The 17,766-nt window shown below is 45.7% G+C and overlaps 1 protein-coding gene across 2 annotated transcripts in view; it reads left to right on the top strand.

Moving 5' to 3' along the window:
- The first annotated feature begins 238 nt into the window (after positions 1-238).
- Positions 239-17,766, top strand: part of LOC133004892 (cadherin-4-like) — a 222,935-nt gene continuing 205,407 nt past the window's right edge. Inside the window, exons 1-2 of one of the 2 annotated variants that reach the window (XM_061074446.1) lie at positions 239-295; positions 1,449-1,580. In XM_061074446.1, coding sequence (XP_060930429.1) covers positions 239-295; positions 1,449-1,580 — 189 coding nt within the window. The remainder of the gene's footprint in view (positions 296-1,448; positions 1,581-17,766) is intronic. The other variant, XM_061074447.1, reaches the window with a different exon arrangement.

Consider the following 17,766-nt stretch of genomic DNA (forward strand, 5'->3'; position numbering starts at 1 on the left):
CAGATAACCAGGGAGGACTGGAGCTGCAGCACCACACACGGAGCACCGACAGGGGGACGTGACAGGAGAGGCTGACCGAGGAGAGAACAGGAGAACAGGGGGAGTAAGAGCAGCAGCAGCAGCAGCAGCAGCACCGGAGGAGAAGAATTTACACACCGACTCCTCTTTTCTTTTTTTTTTTATCTTCTGGCTCCTCATCCAGCACGCAGCCCCCCTGGACGCGCGGACCCCCGGCACCATGAGAGCTGACCGCGCTCTGCTCCTCACAGCCGCGCTGCTCCTGGACACGTTCTGGGTGAGATGTGTCTCCTTCTTCTTCCTCTCCTCCTCCCACATGTGATCTGCGGATGAGTTGTGAGGCGCAGGGGTTTGGATGAAGCTTTTGGATAAAGTCGTGTACGGTCGGAGGGAGTCCGGCGTCGGTCCCGCTGCAGCAGCATCACAGCGTCGGTGGTTATTTCCCATCAAGTCCCGCTAATTGGTCCCCTAATTAATTTATATATGTGTGTGAGGGAAAGAGGGAGAAAAAAGTGAAAGGAAGCATCGTCGTCCTCTGAGATCCGGATCGGAGCTTCTCTCCCCGGATCGCTGCGGCTTCTCGGGCTGCGACAAGTTCAGAGATGTTGCTCAATCCGATCGCCGACGGTGATGCCTGCTCAACTAATTCCTTCTCATTTCCACCAGCGCATCTATTTGATAAAGCTTCCCTGCAGCCAGTAATAAGTTCGAATTGAAGTTGTAAGGGGCTTTTCAACAATTCTCCGTATCGTTGAATCGATAGGAGCTGGATGAAGTGGGCGCCTGTGGGCTGCCTGGCAAGGGGGGGGGGGGGGGTGCACCGAGGAGCCAAGCATCCGTCTCCCGGCTCTCCTCACTCACACCACGGAGCTCACACACATTCAGGAAACATGACAGATACTTTACTGCGTTATTCCTCTTTCAAGAGGAGAGGAACTGCTGCATTTTACTCCTTCATGCACACACACACACACACACACACACAGCAGCCTGCCCCTGCACTGGTGTGTGTGAGTGTGTGTCTGTGTGTGTGTGTGTGATGTACATTGTTGGGTGCAAAGTTTTTTCTGCAGATTGTTTGCAGGGTCCTTAATTCTGGCGTGAGACCCACAGTCAGAAAATGAGAAAATGCTGCTGCGTTCATGCAATTTTCTTTGTTTTATTCACTTCACTTAATCCTCAGGGCAATACCTATTTCATCTGGCTGCTTTAATGGAGCGTGTGTTACACAGCACATTTTATCCGAGTGTATAAGTATTATGTGCTTAGCCAGGGCCATATCTGATCTTGAACTTGTTGAACACATTTCTGCTAACTGCTGTTATATATATATATGCTGCCTTTCTTCGTGGGTTCAGGGCCAAAGAGAAGCAAGAAATCAATGAAATCCATGTTTATCGATGACTCACATTGTATTCTCTTTCTTCCAGAGGAGTAATGCGGAGCGTGCTATCGGAGGTCCCTGCCGACCTGGCTTCTCTCAGAGCTTCTACTCTGTGCTGATTTCAAGGGATGTACTGCAAGGCCAGGGCATACTCAAAGGTAAGACCTTTAATTGGCCAGTCAGTTCCTTCTCATTTTGTCGAGACGATGTACAGTGTACATCCAAGAGCTCCCTCTCTCTCTTTCTCTCTCTCTCTCTCTCTCTGCTAAGACCTGTAAAAGGAAAAATAACTGGTGGCGTGTTTTTCTCTCTGCCAGGTCGTGTTGTCTTCTGGTTATTTATACGTATAGAAAAATTGAAGTAAAGTCAGAAACTTCATCAGGATCCACTCGGTTCTGTTAAAGTCTGTTGTTGTCGTCGTCTGGCAACAACAGATCACTCCAGAATTTGATTTATTTTTAACCAACCTCCTCAACAATACTTTTATTATCACCGTCTTCATTACTACACGTTTGCACCACAACGTCTTATCCAGGTTTATGTGCGATGCTCCAATTACACAGTGAGCCGACCAAGTTTTAGGGCCCGATAGTGCAGGAAATGGAATCGACATCCTGTGTCTAATCTGGCACTGCTCCTGCCAATGTGGGCTAATTGCAATTCTCTATTGATCCCCATGTTTTTTTTTTCTCTCATAGCTTAGCTAAGCTGTATTGTTTTGCTGTGGGCGCACAATAGCTCTTTTGTGGGTCGACTGTGTCTTCGGCAGCTGCACAGTATATATTTCTCACTCTCCTTAGCCATGAGAGACACTCGCGTGGATACGGCTGTCTAGACGTTCTTTCTTAAGTGTGTGTGGACTCAGACACAGGCTAACGTGCACAGACAGAGGCATTTTAGAATATTGATGTACAGCACAACTGTGTACAGCACATTTTTTGGGGGTTGTTTTCTTTCTCATGCTTCCATGTGTGTTTTTGCTGGAGTGATGACTACATCTGAAGGAAGGAATCGGTTTGATTTGAGTGTCTCATTAACTTAAGGGTATTAACTTAAGCCTGACTGGAAATGGGACATTGTTGCTGGTGGTGAGCTGGTTCTGTGTGTGTGTGTGTGGTAGTTATGTCTTCAGCCCAGCAGGGGGTGTCAACACAATCACAAACAATCCCAGAATGAGCCATCACTGCTGCACAGGAGCCATTTATTTCACAGAGCATTATTTATCTGGTTTGGTTTCAGGGAGATGAAATTGTTTCAGGGTCTCAGCTCTGACATAAACTAATCTTCAGTGGTCTAGCAGGGTTGTTTTCACTGTTACCGATTCAATTTACCTCCGACAATCGATGCATTTGTGTGATTTGCCTGCACACTTTGTTCTTTTATAGTTATTCAGAAGAAGCCACTGTGAAGTCAGATGCATTATCACAGCAAATAAACCACGATCGACTCGTGCAACATAAATTCAATGACGTTATTCCCTTGAATCGCATCCCGAGCATCATGTGCTTTCACATTCATCATTTGTTTTCTCTTGGGGGGGATCCTGCGAAAGTAAGGTGCTCGTCTTTTTGCAATGACACACTGCACAGCTGCACTGTCGTCTTCACGTGGATCTGAAAGCACAGCTGTTGCCATGCACACACACACACATGCACACACACACACACACAGAGAGACACACACACACACACACACACACATGCACACACACACAAGCATCGTTTGTGACTTCCAGGTCTCATGCAGTTGATTTATAGTTGGTAAGGGTATTACTGGAGGGAGGCAGGAAGCGACTCTGGAAGGGCTTTAATAATAACATTGTTTAACCCCAAACCGTCAGATGGGGGCAGGAGTAATGACACCCACTCATGCACAGAAAACTCATTCATGCACACGTACACACTCGCACGCGTTCGGACATACACACATGCACACGCACACACACGAACATATACTGTATATATTCATGTTAGCCATCAGGGGAATAATGGGAAGGACAGAACTAGGACCAAGGCCATGATGAGGAGGAGGCCGGGATCTAGACAGGAGGTCTTCGGGGAGGAGGAGGGCGTTGCATTTCACATTTTATCATTTTGAGTCACTGGGAAGTACCAAATTACAGAAAGTGAAAAAGCCCTGTGTGGTTATTGAAACCGCCACAGCAAATATGACTAAACCAAAACTGAGAAGAAAACCACAGTTAAATCTTTGCCACATAGAAGCAGCTGTTTTTTTTGTTTTTTTTTTGCAGTTTATTGTTCCCATTTCATTATTGTGAAGAAAGAAAAAGAGCTCAACAAAAACAGCTTTTTTGTGGTTTCATTATTTCTCTGTTTTTAGTCATTTTCCGTCTAACGATGAGTCATCTCAATTTTTCCCACTATTTTGTTTTTTAATAATCTTCTTCTAATTAGCTGTTAAGCTAATTTAGATCACTTGTTGAAAAGCAAATCGGGGAGTTTTGACCAACTTAGCGTTTTCATTGTTAAACATTAAGTACTACACATTACATTGTTCCTGCTGAGAGAATTGATTAGCTCTCTATGTATCCAGGAAACCAGTTCCCAGAGTTAATGGCTGAAAAACACATCAAAATGGGACACTGCTGCTTTTTGCTGGTGCAACATGAGCCTGAACTGTAAGCAGGACTTTTGATTACTTCAAATTTTGCCTTGCATACTTTACAGAACGAGATGTGGTGTCTGAGATTTTGTTTAACGGTTTAACGTTAAACTGAAATTGTTAAGATAATTTGTTTAATTGGTGTTTCATCGTGTGTGTGTGTGTGTGTGTGTGTGTGTGTGTATGTGTGTGTGTGAATGACAGACTCGTAGCTAAGGAGGTCTGCTGCCTGTTATGCTTGGTTTTTTATTAAAGCTATGATAGCTTCTTTACCACTTACACACTCAGGACACCATTAGAGGTCAAGCTTCACCGGGCCTGTTATCACTACATACATACACACACACACACACACACACACACACACACACACACACACACACACACACACACACACACACACACACACACACACACACACTCACACACACACACACACACACGCACACATGCACGTATAGACAAAAGAACAAAACTGTTTTAATCCTCTTTTTTAGATTTCCTGTTCAGTTATTGTTCGTTTTGGCCATGAAGACAAATACAGTCGGACTCTGTCCCAATTTAAAGTTTCGATAACCGCATTAACATTTGATGGCGTCATGATGTTTGGAAGGTTTTTGTTTCCCGCACACGAGGGAGCGTGAGTCGGACTCGCACAGATAAACAGAGCCAGCAAACATAGCATCGTCCCATGTGTCCCTGCTTCCCTCTCCTGATTCTGATCCTGGTAATGAAAGCCAGGGAGGCTGCTGGTTTCTGCTCAGCGAGCTCGCTTTGCTGACCTTGTACTTTGTTTTGGTTACTGGTGGTTTCGGGCTGCCCCCCCCGCTTGCCGCTTGTGTGACTGTGGTTGTGCTGGTTTCTGTGTGTGAGAGAGAAACAGAGGAATGGGAATTGAAAGACAGGTCTGAGGAGTTCGGGTGTGTTTTCTTGGACATGTCAGTGCCTGGGAGACTCTATGGGAATGCACATGTTAACAGTGTAGCTTCTCAGAGGAGAAATGGACATTTTCTCTGTGGTCGTTACTTTGTTTTTAGAATTTCCAGAAAAGGCGTGTACTCCTTCAGCACCTCATCGGGAGCCGTGCATGTCCTGAATGTCTGTATCAGATCTGTCCTCAACCCTCTTGCTCCGGCCCTGGACTGCTATTGTGTTTCATAAATATCCTCACGCACTTTAAGCACTTGTTCTGTCTCTCTATAACCTTTGTAAACCTGATACATAAAAAAACTTCACCTCCTCCTCCCACACATGCCCATACACCAAACGCTTTTTGCTGTGTCTTTATTTGCGGCCATGCAGCTGGCGTTTAAATTTAAGCCTTGTATCTCTGACCCAGATCCCTTCTCTCTCTATTCAGTGGCACCTTGTCCCCATCTCATTCAGAGCATATTCTGGCGGTTGCCCACTCCGGGGATAACCAGAAACCATGAGGAATGGATACGAGGGCTTTGCATTCTGAATAAAACAAATTGTTCGGAGCTGTAATTTTCTCCAGGATAATATTTTCAAAAATCTCTTCCGGCGGGCGTCCAGAAGGCCCCGTGCGATGAGCCTCTCTTGCTCTGGTTGGTTGAAGCTTCCCTGTTACAGGCTTTAGGTTTTTTTTTTTCCCCCTTCCGAATCCTATAGCTGAGCTGTTATTTAGCTGCAGGCTTTGTATTCGGAAAAATCATCTTCATGGTCTTCATCATCCAAACTTAGAACTTGGAAGTTGATAGCAGTCGACAGCCGGTATCAATTTTTACCCCCCGTTTTATTGCACGTTCATACGAAACAGCATGGATCAATCGCAGAAGCTGCCTTTGGTTTTACTAACACATGGAGAATGAGTTGACACACACACACACACACACACACACACACCAACGATGTGGGGACAGAGGTCCGCTTCGAAAGGGGTGACTCACATGAGCCTGAATAAAAGATGCCATTTCTTTTAACACGCTCTATAGGGACGGACAATACATTGGTTTTTCGCCTCCTCTTCACCCTCAAACAGAATTAGATTGTTTTGATTTCCTGTGTACCTTTCACCCCAAAATCTCCTGACACACAGCCTGCAGTGTTATCTGGGCTGATAGCAGACAGGCGTCCTCACGGAGATTAGCTGGAAAACAGCCTCCTTTGCTTTTTTTTCTTCCTTTCAGCCTAAATCATGCCCTCTGTTTTCGCTCTGTTTTTATTAGTTTTGGATCACGGCGTTTTACTTTATTTTTAATCGGCTGCAAAGACCTGTCTTCCCCTCACTGCTGCTTTGTGTCGGCTGCACCCTCCTCTCACATTACAATCTAATCTCTGTCATAATGCAGAATAACAACACAAATCCTTATTCTCTCTTCGCCATCTGCTGGAACCATTACACGGTTTTGCGGCTAATTCTTGTGAGGATATTCGGTCACGGAGACGGGAACAGACACATCCCTTTGCCGTGGTTATTAAATCGAGAAAACGCGCCGGGACGAGATTTGTTGGGCGTGTGGCGAAGCGGTGACGACAGACGTACAGACGGACTGAGGCGCTCGTATATGCGCTTCGGGCCAGAGCGTAATCTGACCCCTGGGAGCTGTTACAAATAGCCAGTTGACACATATTTACTTTATGCGTAACCTCAGACCTGATGTGTGTGTAATAGTTTAAAGAAATTGAGTGCAGATTTTCCAGGGAGGCTCATATAGATGATTTAGCCTCATGGTTGAAGCTTTCCTTCTCCGTTCAGGCCCAGACGTGAGTGCTTTATGAGCTCGACAGGGGGGGGGGGGGGGGGGGGGCGCTGCACCTGCAGGAGTCTCTTTGTGTTTGATACTGGGAACACATGTCATGGAACAGTTGCGTGCTTTTAGTGTGCCTGCTGTGTGTGTCTCTGTGTGTGTTTTTGCGGTTGAACACACTGTGCCCACTGAGGTCGTTGTCCAGTGCATTGTGGGTATCCTCCAGGTTTTGTCAAGCTGGTCATTAGACAGGCAAGCTGGAGAGGGTGAGAAAAGAAAGAAAGCAGGTGGAGGCCATTATACTTTAATGAGATTTTTGACATCTTCTCCCCTTTTTGTTTGGGGAGGAGGGACAGCGGGGACAGGGAGGGAGGGCAGAGGAATGTGGATGAAGGGAAAACTAAATATGGGGGTGACTTCCTGCAGATTGAGTTACCCTTCGTGTGTGTGTGTGTGTGTGTATGAACTCTGTATCCTTGTCATCTGCTTGGTACATTAAGAGCCCTCCTACCTCGGTGTGATGCCCAATCTGGGCTCCTGCAGGACCAAGGTTATGGTCCTCCTGAAGACATTAAAGCCGTTTAAATACTTTGCTCGGACTCCGGCTCTTTAATGCACAGATGGTCTGTGAAGGCTGTAAAATGACAAGGGGCCACTAGTAGCTTTCTCTCCCTCCCTCTCTCTCTCCTCTCCCTCTCTTTCTCTCCTACACACACACATGCACATTTGTGTGCGAGGTTAAGAAGGGTTTTCTTTGTCGGTAGTGTCAGATTAAGACTGGAGAGCAGCTGTTGTAAGGTGTCCCCGCTGTCTTTGGTGAAATAGTTTGTGATGAGGAACAAGAATGATGCAAGACGCCCCCAGAGCTGCTCTTTTACTGGGATGTGGCAGACGGGGGATTAGACCAGCAGGATGGCTATAAGCCTACAAGGATGTTTTCTTTTTACTCGAGTGTCACACACTGACCACGTCCTTCAGCTGGGCTACTGTCGGAGGGAGGGAGGGAGGGAGGGAGGAAGAGAGGGAGGGAGACACTCTCACTATCTTAAGAAATATAAGATATAAGTTCTGCATGTGTACTAAAAGAGGTAGCACATTATCATTTATGGTGCTTTTATCTACATACCTAACCCTCTCTAAATAGTATTACTGTACACACTTATGCAAACCCATGCATATGCAAAGAATAAACAGAAAACCCATTGTGGCTCTCTAATAAAACTGGAATCCAGAGTTCCTTGCTGCTCCAGTGTAGCTTGGGCCCGGGTCCAAACACTGTGGTGTCCTCTCCCTGCCCACTCCCTCCTTACTCCTCCCCCGCCTCTTATTTGTCTATGGCAGCATTTTAATTACAGCCTAATTGATTCAGTTAGAGATGGAGCCACTGTGAAGGCAAGCGTTAAAGTGATGATTCAGCTATCGGGGCTCCATCACGTTCCATTTTCTCCGTGCGCTGCGATAAACACACACTGGCAGCGGCGGTGGTTAACAGGGACACGGGTGACACCATTCTGCAGTGGGACAAGTCTTTTGTTGCATTGTTTCAACTTTCAAATTCTATTACCATTTTTTCAAGCACTGGGTGTATTCAAAATGCAGGAGATGAGTTTGGATAATTCTCCCTTTTTCCCTAAAAAAATCTGTAACCAAAAGTGTTCCGTGTAATAAGACGTAATCAAAGAGAAGTGGTCTGAAAGCTCCTTCGCAGCCATTGTTGAGAAGACTCCTCTTACGAGTGATTTAAAAAAAAAAAGGATATGCAAAATGGCTCATTGTTCTCACCTCTAACTCGGCTCTCTATTATCTGTCCACGCTGCCTAGTTTAACCAAAATGAGATGGGATCGTTATTGTTAATTAAAGCGACTTCTGTCCGTTTCTCCCTGTGTTCTTATCAACCGGCAGAAGTGTATGATCTCTCTGAGAATGTGGGCATGACAAATCCATGAGCATTACAGCCTCATATGCTATTCCCTTTGCTTGAAGATCCCTCGTCTTTGTTAGGGGAGGATGAAACGGAGGATGGAAGCCCTCAGAAGACATGGCTGTCTGCTAATCACTAATTGTGTCCTGAACTCCCTGTGAATGTTCCCCCATTTAGTTCTTAAGTTCAGCACACAGGCGAAATCATCGCCTCTGAACACGGAAGCCGTGCAGCAACACAGGGGACGGAGGGAGAAAGAGGTGGTGGAGTCAGGGGTCGACAAACAGAGTGCCAGTGTTGTTAATTAATCAGAAGACAATGATAAGTCCCTCTGCGTCTCGGCCTTCGCTATTCAACAGGCTAACGGCTAATAAGGGGCTAACAAAGAAGCTTCCAGAGGAGCTGTGGTCTTTGCAAACAGTGTCTGATGATTCGTGTCAAGGTAAATGTTGGCTTTTTGACGGACCTGATTGATTTCCCTAAAGGGGAGATCTCCATATCTCCGTGTGGTTTGAGACCGTGAGCCGGCTAGTTAGGCACCGCTCTCGTCTGAGGTTGTGGTTGAATGTTGAATTATTGCTCAAGGACACTCTGGTCGGTTTGGTTTTAGCGCAAATTCGGAGATAACCTTAAAAATTCAATGTTACAACTCATTTTTTCCTATTTGCCTATTTTTCTATTTTCCAAATATTGACATCTCCATTATGTTTTTGACTTCAAATATTGAAAAACTCCTTAATGTGTTGACATTACATCTAAAACAGATGCAAGCAACAAATCCTCACATTTTAGGGTTAGGGTTGGTGTCATGGCAGTGAAGTAATATGTAGAAAATCTAAATATATTGTGCAAAGTTATCACCCCTCATCCTTCAATGCTGAAATGTTATACATTAATGTGAAGATGTCTCTGTATGTGTGTGTATGTGTCAGAGCAACTATCCTCCAGCAGCGGGTCGGTATTGTTTGGTGCATACGGTACTGTTAAAAAAAACATTTGTAGAATTTTTGCATTGACTTACTACCAAAGTATCTGTTCTCATTGTATCCCTTCCATGGTATAGCTGTGCTTTTGCTGTTATTCTATAGAACTTGGATTCAGAAGCTAAATGCTGTAAATCTGCACATGGCAGTGCAGCCTGTCTCTGCTTGTAAGGCTACAAAAGGCCTTGTAATACGATTGGTGGAACTCCATGACTAAATGTATGCCAGTGAACCAGCCATTTCAAGCCTTGGGACCAACACGCTTTTAAAAGCACACTGGTCAGAATCCTTTCTTCTCCCTCTCCCCATCTGTCTATTGTCTTTTTCAGCACATCAGAGGAGGCGGCACGGAGCAAGGCTAATGAAAGGCCCTGCTTTCCTCCTCTGGGCCTGGGAGAATGTAGAGAAGCAGATAAGTTGTGTAGCTCTGAGTCTGAGAATGATCAAAAACAAAGTGAATCCTGTGGCCGCATAGGGAACCAGCTCCAGTGAGGGAGGGAGGGAGGGAGGGAGGGAGGAGAGACAGAAGAGGAGGAGGAGGAGGAGAATGGCTGGAGGAGCAGAAGGGAAAGACACTGTTTGCTAATCTCTGAGGTAAAATAAAAAAGAGGATGAGGAGCTGCAGACAGGTTGGCAAGCAGCAGACACATTCACTGTGCCAGGACAGAAAGATGGGTTCACTCTGTACCTTTCATGAGTCTATGAAGTATGCAGCAGAGTGTCGGTGGTCTTGCATGATGATTGGCATATTGTTTGCCTCAGTGTTCAGTCGAGATAATGAATGTTTTATTCCCTCCTATGAACTGGGGCTCGGGCGGAGGTTAGTCACACACAATCGAATGAGGCACATGCATCGACTGTCCCCAGAGGCAGGAAGCAATGCCCTGGTCGGGTTGGGGGGGGGGGGGGAGCTGGTGGGCGTAGGTGATTATCCTAAATACAGAAATGAAAGGATTACAAAGCGAAGGTGTAATCCAGCTGTCAATCCCACACCTCATTAGCCGACACCGGTTTTTCAGAAAGCTGGGAAAATTAGAAAGGGAGAAGAAGGGTTGAAGAGGGAACGAGGGTCGAAGGATATAGATCGTTGTAGCGGGAGAAGAGATGAAGCCAGGTGAAAGGGGGGGAATGATGAGAGTATGAGGGAGTGGGAGGAAGAAGAAAACCAAAGTAGGGGTTGGGGTTTGGTGGGGGGGGGGGTGGGGGGTATGGGGGTAACGGCTTCGCTATTCTGCTCAGGGATCTCTGCGGAGAGTTCTTATTAAGCTTTCATCTGCCTCTCCTCTCCTCCTTTACCTCTCTCTGCCTCTCCTCTACTCCTCTACCTCTCTCTGCCTCTCCTCTCCTCCTTTACCTCTCTCTGCCTCTCCGGCCCAGCAGCACTAACACAAGGAGATGCCGGGGATCTGGAGCCGTGTCAGTCAGGTCCCAAACCCACAGTTCTGGGGAAATTCCCAGATTAATTAAGAACAGTGATTTTTTAATTTAATTGTAGGTGTTTTGCTCGCTTGCTTTTTTCTTTCACCCTCTCCTCTCCGTTGCTTTCTTCTGCCGCTTGCTCCCTCTCCCCCCCATCCTTTTGGCAGGCTAATTTGCCCTGCAGCTACGAGGAGGGGAAATGAAAGGTAGAGCAGAGGAAGCCTTCAGATGGTTTATTAAGAATTGATTTGCCACAGTGGCAGAGAGACAGACTGCGGTGGGATGCATGCTGACGTGCCTCCCAGGCAGGCACCCCCCCGGGCTGTGGGGGTGAAAGAGAAAAGATTTGGAGACGGAGAGAGAGGGTGTGGGAGCATAAGGAGATTATTGTGATATTGCCTGGGCGTCAGCACCGCCGCTGACCGACCGCCGGCACCTGATATAACCCGGGATCCTCTGAAGTCTCAGCAGTTGTTTCTTCTCTCGTGGCCGGAGTCTTCCACATGAGGAAGTGTTTGGCAGACTCTCTGCAGGACCCGGAGCTAAATGAAAAGGCGCAGTGTAAGAAAATGTCAGCACTCTGCCATCACACATTTGATTTCTGTTGTTAATAGATGCAAACAGCATGTGGTGGTGGTGGTGGGGGGGAGGGAACCTGGACAAAATGGCTGGCACCGCAGCGACCTGAGTTTTAACCGTTCTATCCAAACCAAATTCTTTAATGGATATAGAGGAGCATCATGTGCCTGTTGGACTTGGCCTCCGTGCCCACTGAGCGTCGGCTGCAGTCAATCACATCGTCCTGCAGGGGCGGCACGAGATGAGTAGGGTTGGGTACCTAGAAGCGGTTCCAATACAACCGGTACCTACCCGGACCGAAATGCAACGCAGATTTCGATGCTTCATTTCGGTGCCTGAGCCAATTGCAGACTGAGGTCTCTGCTCTTCCCGCCTCCTCACACTTCCACTCCTTCCTTCACAGGAAGTTGCGCCTTCCGTCGGGCATGAGTCGGGCGCGGCTGCCGGTGGACAAACTCTTGTCTCCGCGCTGCCTGCGTCGCGTGCGCCAGGGCTCCCGTGCAGGTGTGGGAGGATCTCCTCGCGACATCTCTCCCCGGCGCTGGCTGGCCCCCGCCGGGTGCATTTCCTCCGTGGCGGTGCGCCGCGACCAGCACTGGATCGGCTTGGAAAGGCTGGGGGCGGGAGGGACGAAGACCACGCCAAGAAAGGTTTCGACCATCAGTCTTCGATTGGCTCAGGCACCGAAGTCAGAGTCACTAGTCAGAGTGTGTGTTTTGTATTTATTTAAGTATAGTGTAAACAGTTCATATATTATTCATAGTTTTAAGTTAAAAAGTTTTTTGTATTTATTTATAATCTGCTTTAAACAGGTCATATATTTGGCAATAAAAAAAGCCTTTCTTAAATGTTGTCAAGCGTCGTTTTGTGCACTTTAAAAAAAAACAAAAAACGGTTCAGGCACCGTTTAGGCACCGGTATCGTTTTAAAAGTATCGGTTAGGAACAGGTATCGGATAAAAAACAAACGATACCCATCCCTAGAGATGACAGATCAGAAGAATAAGAGCTTCAAATGCAATGAGAGACGGAGCAGTGCATCTTATCCGTAGCAGCCCGGTCTCCACACGTCCACCAAGCAGCCCCCCCCCCGCCCCTTCATTTACAGCTGGTCGGACTCCAGAGCCATGGAAGCTTATTAACACACCAGTCAGGATTTCCATCCCTGCGTGTTTCTCTTCTCAGGTGAGGTTGGTGATTTCTATTTCCAATCTTCAGGAGTTGATTGGCCACTGCTGCGTTCCATTTCCTCTCATCTCAGAAAGCCTGGCATTTCTCATTATCCCTTCCCCTTAATTTATGCACAAATTATTCCTAGTTTGGTAAATCACAAAGTTTAGTGACAGCAATTTGACAGTCCCTGTTGTGTTTTAAGAAAATAGGGTTCGGATGTGTTCTTTGTTTGTGTTTTCACGCATCACAATGAGTGTACGTCTACTTTTCTGCCTGCAACGGACTCGAGTGCGTACGTGTGTGTGAAATCGGAGGTGCCGGTTGGTGACGATTGAACTCGAGAAAGTTTGTTTTCTCTTCCACACGAATGAGACAAACAGGAGGGAATGAAACGTAGAAGCGGAATTATAATAATAATCAGTGGAAATGTTGATAAAAGGCTCGGCCTCATCATGCTACAGTACCTCACAACAACAACATTGTCAGTATCTATCATGAAAAGGAATCACGGAGCGCCAGCGGAGCGTAACGACGCCTGCTCAGCCACGTGAAAGGCAACGTGTGTGAGCTTGATTTAGCTGCCAGTCGAAGAGGCTTTGTTCTTATAGACGTTACTGATGACCACCTCATTAGGTATGTAGCATTAAAAACACTTCACGCACATATTTTATTTGTTTTTCCGGGTTTAGCAAGTGCAGATATCACTTTCTGACGATCAGGACCACGAGTGCAGTACCTGATGCAAATGCGCCTGTTGGTTTGTTTGGCCTGTGGTGATCATGCTTGCAGTTTTCTCTCTGAAACTGTAAAAGTGACCGGCAGCAGCTTAAGACCAGCTGCTGGACTCTGCACATCCTTGGGCCCTTAACAAATCACATGCCAAGTGGGAGGTTGATAATATGAATGGTTCTCAAGATAAACAAAACACAGACAGACGGAGAGAGAATGTGAACGCGGCTCTGGGCCTAGTGGTGAGTAGATAATAAGGGAATTTTCATTTTTGGGTAAACTATCCCTTAAATGACTCTTAAGTAAATAAGCGTCTTAGTGGTTTGGTTCCCAACCAGCAACTGGCAGCATTCTGGTTCCAATGGCAGTTTAAATCGCAGCAGTCTGTCTTCTAACCGTCATCGTGTCTCTGCCCAACAAAGCCCCAGAGGACGCTTGTTCTCTCAGAGGAGGATGTGCTGAAATGCCGAGTCGGATGTGATATCCACTGGACAGGAAGAAAAAATGGAGACAAATGATACTGCAGTGAAGGGCACCAGTCTGTCCTGTTAAAGCTGAGAAGGGAGAATATTCTTCATAGATGTCTGCTCCTTCTTATGGAGAAGAGGCGGAAACATCTTTCATCCATTTGATCCATAGTTCCTCTCGAGCAGAGGAGAGGCGAAGGCACTCTAAATGTAACTGTGCCATAGAGGAAAAAGCCATTTTTCTTTGAAGCACATACACATTTGCATACACATGATTGCCGCAGTGCACACTGCAGCACCACTTTACCATTTGGAGATTTACGGCGCGAGCCACTGAACAGAAGAAAATTCCCCAAGTCAAATATGGCATCACATTCCATTTCATCCCATCAAATTTGCCCGGCCTTGTTTATCCCGCGTCAGTACCACGCTGCGAGTTTTACCAGGCATGATCCTGCTCGGGCGTAAGTATATCAGCCGAGCAGTGATTTGTCCTGCAGATGTGGACTAATGACCGAGGTCTCCTGCTTGTGGGCTGATGTTATCCCGGGCAGCAGTTTCTTTTGATGTGATTAGCTGCGTGCACCCTCTTGACAAATTGGGCTGTCCTGTCCTCACAGCTGAAGCACTAATCTGTGCCAAAAAACAAAGAAACTCCCTCAGTTTAACAGAGCGGGCTCTCTCCGTGCACTGCATGCCTGTGTGAGGAGAGGTTGAAGATGGATGGATAGGTGGATAGATGAATAAGTAGATATATGTTGGTCAGTGTGCAAAGAAAGAGAGAGAGAGGGAGAGAGAGCAATCTAGTCTCATCCAGCCAGTCTCGGTTTCTTTAAGTATAAGAAGTTTAGTCTGGAAATCCTCCTCTGATAATTAATGAAGCCTGGCAGCGGCAACCAGACCAGTGAGCAGGCTTCAGTGATTTGTTCAGATGATGACAACAATGAGTAATGCTGCATTTTAACTGAGCGTCGACTCCTCACACTTTTTTTTTTTCCAGTTTGGAGAACTTAAGCAAAACATGCGAGCGTGGCATCAGTCCAGTCCGGTAGAGGAGGATTTCCCTGCCACTCATCTGTGGCACATTCAAATCTAACCTCTCTGTCTACACTCTTTAATCGAGCAACTTAACAATGCACATGTCCCGGGCCTTGTCAGTAACACAATGAGTGAAGCGAAATTTGTGGACTCGCAGTGTAAGGCAGCTGAGCAAAGTAAGGAACGGAATAGCAATTAGTATTATTGATGGAATGAATCAATGAGTGATTGTCCTTGGTTTTCACATCTGTCTTGCCAGCATCTTTGTTTTTTAATTCCTCTTTGTCTAAAGGTTTTAGATTCTATCCATTATTACAGCCGGCCCCCCTTTTACCAACAGTGTGGAAACGATCTCTTTAACTGATCTGGTGACTTCAGAGCTGATTTATCAGTGGTCCGATGATAAAAAACATCGGATATGAACCTCTCACAGACGTATGGGTTTAAGCTTTTTGTTTGTAGATGGTTGGGATACGAAAACTTTTATTGTACAGAATAAACAGTGTTCAGACAGGGGCTTTTCAATATTATTTTCAAGTTGGTTGCATTTGTGTGGATTTGACACATTTCATTTAATAACAACATCTTAGGGATCATTGATATCACTTTTGTAATAATCGCTCTTGGAAATGTTGTACTTTCTAATTTACATATTACTCCAAAAATCCACATTGATCAGACATTTGCTCCAAAATACTCACCTTTATTTATTTTTTCTGAATTGTTGAATTGAAAGTCTTTCTTGTTGTAAATCCACCGTGATGTACTCTGTGTGTGTTTGTGTGTGTTTGTGTGTGTGTGTCACATTTTTCCTCATGTACAAGCTTCCCCTCCTCTCCCTAACCGCTGAATGTTTAGACAGTGAACAGCACAGACTCACGGCAAACGATTTTCTTCTCCGACTGTTTGCACTCAGATTTATCTCGGAAGCAAAGACACATAAAACACGCAGCCTCGTCCCTCGGGCAGTTTTAGAAAGATTTTTCTAAATATTTAATTTTAATTTAGATACCAGTGCTCGGGGGTTATTGTATTGGAGGACATGCTCTGAAAACTTTTTTGAATAATGGAAGTCCATCAGTTCAGCCACTTAAGATAGGGTTTAATGAATTAAACGGGCCCTGGATGGGTGACCTGCGCTGGAAGACAAAGAGGTTGTATATATTACACCTATCTGATGGGATGTCTGCACATTTAGCATAGACTATTCTCATGTCATCATCGGGGGAAAAGGGATTTGCTTATCTTCGACTTGGAGGAACGGGCTCGTTTTCTCTCCGCCACCTATTAATCGGCCACAGAGACAATTTTCCCAGCGAATTAAAATGCACACTTGAATGTTCAGAAGCGTTAAGATGTGTTTACACATTTTGATATTCTGGAAAGTTAATTATTGTTGCCTTATATCCACAACATGTAAATCAGACTTTCCACTTGATGCCCGTCTCATTATTCCTCTCCTCTCCTTCCATTGCTCGCACTCCTCCCTCCACCTCACTCCTTTTTTGTGGCAAGTGGAGACTTCTCATTGATTTTGCCTTTTCTCTCCTCTTCTCCTGCCTGTTCTGTTTCTGCAGCGCCTCCCAACTTATCTCACAGAACAATGCTGCAGCAGGAGGGCACTCAAGGACAGATTAGATTGTTTGGAGATTCTCATTTCTCATTTTTTCCTCATTCCTCTCATAGTATGTGTTTCTTTTCTGTGACACACACATTCCCACCTCAGACGATATTGTTTATCTGCCTCCATCATTTGCAATTGCGACTGCCTCCGCTCTTCTTCCGCTGCTTGGGCTGAAGAATAATCTCTGCCTTGCTACTGTATATTTGTCTTGTGTGCCCATGTGTGTTGCAAAAATGTAGTCAAGGTTTACGTGTGTGTGTGTGTTTGTTAGTGTCTTTGACTCCACAGTGCTGGATGTTTGTGGTGGTAGCGCCTCCTTTGTCTGAGGCATGGTAATTACTGTGCTTCACTGGCTCTGTAGAAGTCAATGAAGCTGAACTCATTGTCTCTCTCTACATGGAAGTCAACAATTGTGTGAATTCCCTTGCGAAATCGCCGCCGCCACTAAAACGACTTCCTGCATTTTTCATCAGTCTCAATGCGTCTCAGTTTGTCCTTTGTCTCTCTCTCTCTCTCTCCCTCTCTCTCTCTCTCTCTCTCTCTCTCTCTCTCTCTCTCTCTGTCTCTCTCCCTTGTCTTATATGATTGTGGATATGTGTTTGTTTCCATATCCCACTGAGCTCTAACTGGGGTAATTGAGCTTCAGAGTGTGATTTAATTTCCACAGACAATATGTTTGTCTGTATTTAATTTGAATAATTCTGTCTTTTTAAAAGTTATAATAGCAGCTTAATCAAATTTCTCAACAAAAACAGCCAGAGGGCATCTCAGTTGAAACTGTTGTTGTGTTTCTTAATGGATTTTGAATATTTAAAAGTATTTATTCGCAGAATTAAAGTGCTAACAGTCAGTTTTTGTGTCTGTTCATATCTTTGAAAAAGTGTCATCTTGTGTCAGACTCAGCCTTTTTCTAAAAACTAAGTGACTGTCTCGCCCTGCTGCTGAAATGAAGAGGAAATGTTACCATTAGCTGTACTGAAGCTAAAACCACTGTGACCACACTGGTGTCCTAATTGCTCGATTGCTGCCAGTTGCTGGAGCTCAGATTCGCTTCGCTAATGTCAAACCTTCACATTGCACCGCAGAGCGCAGCCAATG

The sequence above is a fragment of the Limanda limanda genome, chromosome 7 (assembly GCF_963576545.1).
Source record: "Limanda limanda chromosome 7, fLimLim1.1, whole genome shotgun sequence".
In the NCBI taxonomy this organism is placed as follows: domain Eukaryota; kingdom Metazoa; phylum Chordata; class Actinopteri; order Pleuronectiformes; family Pleuronectidae; genus Limanda; species Limanda limanda.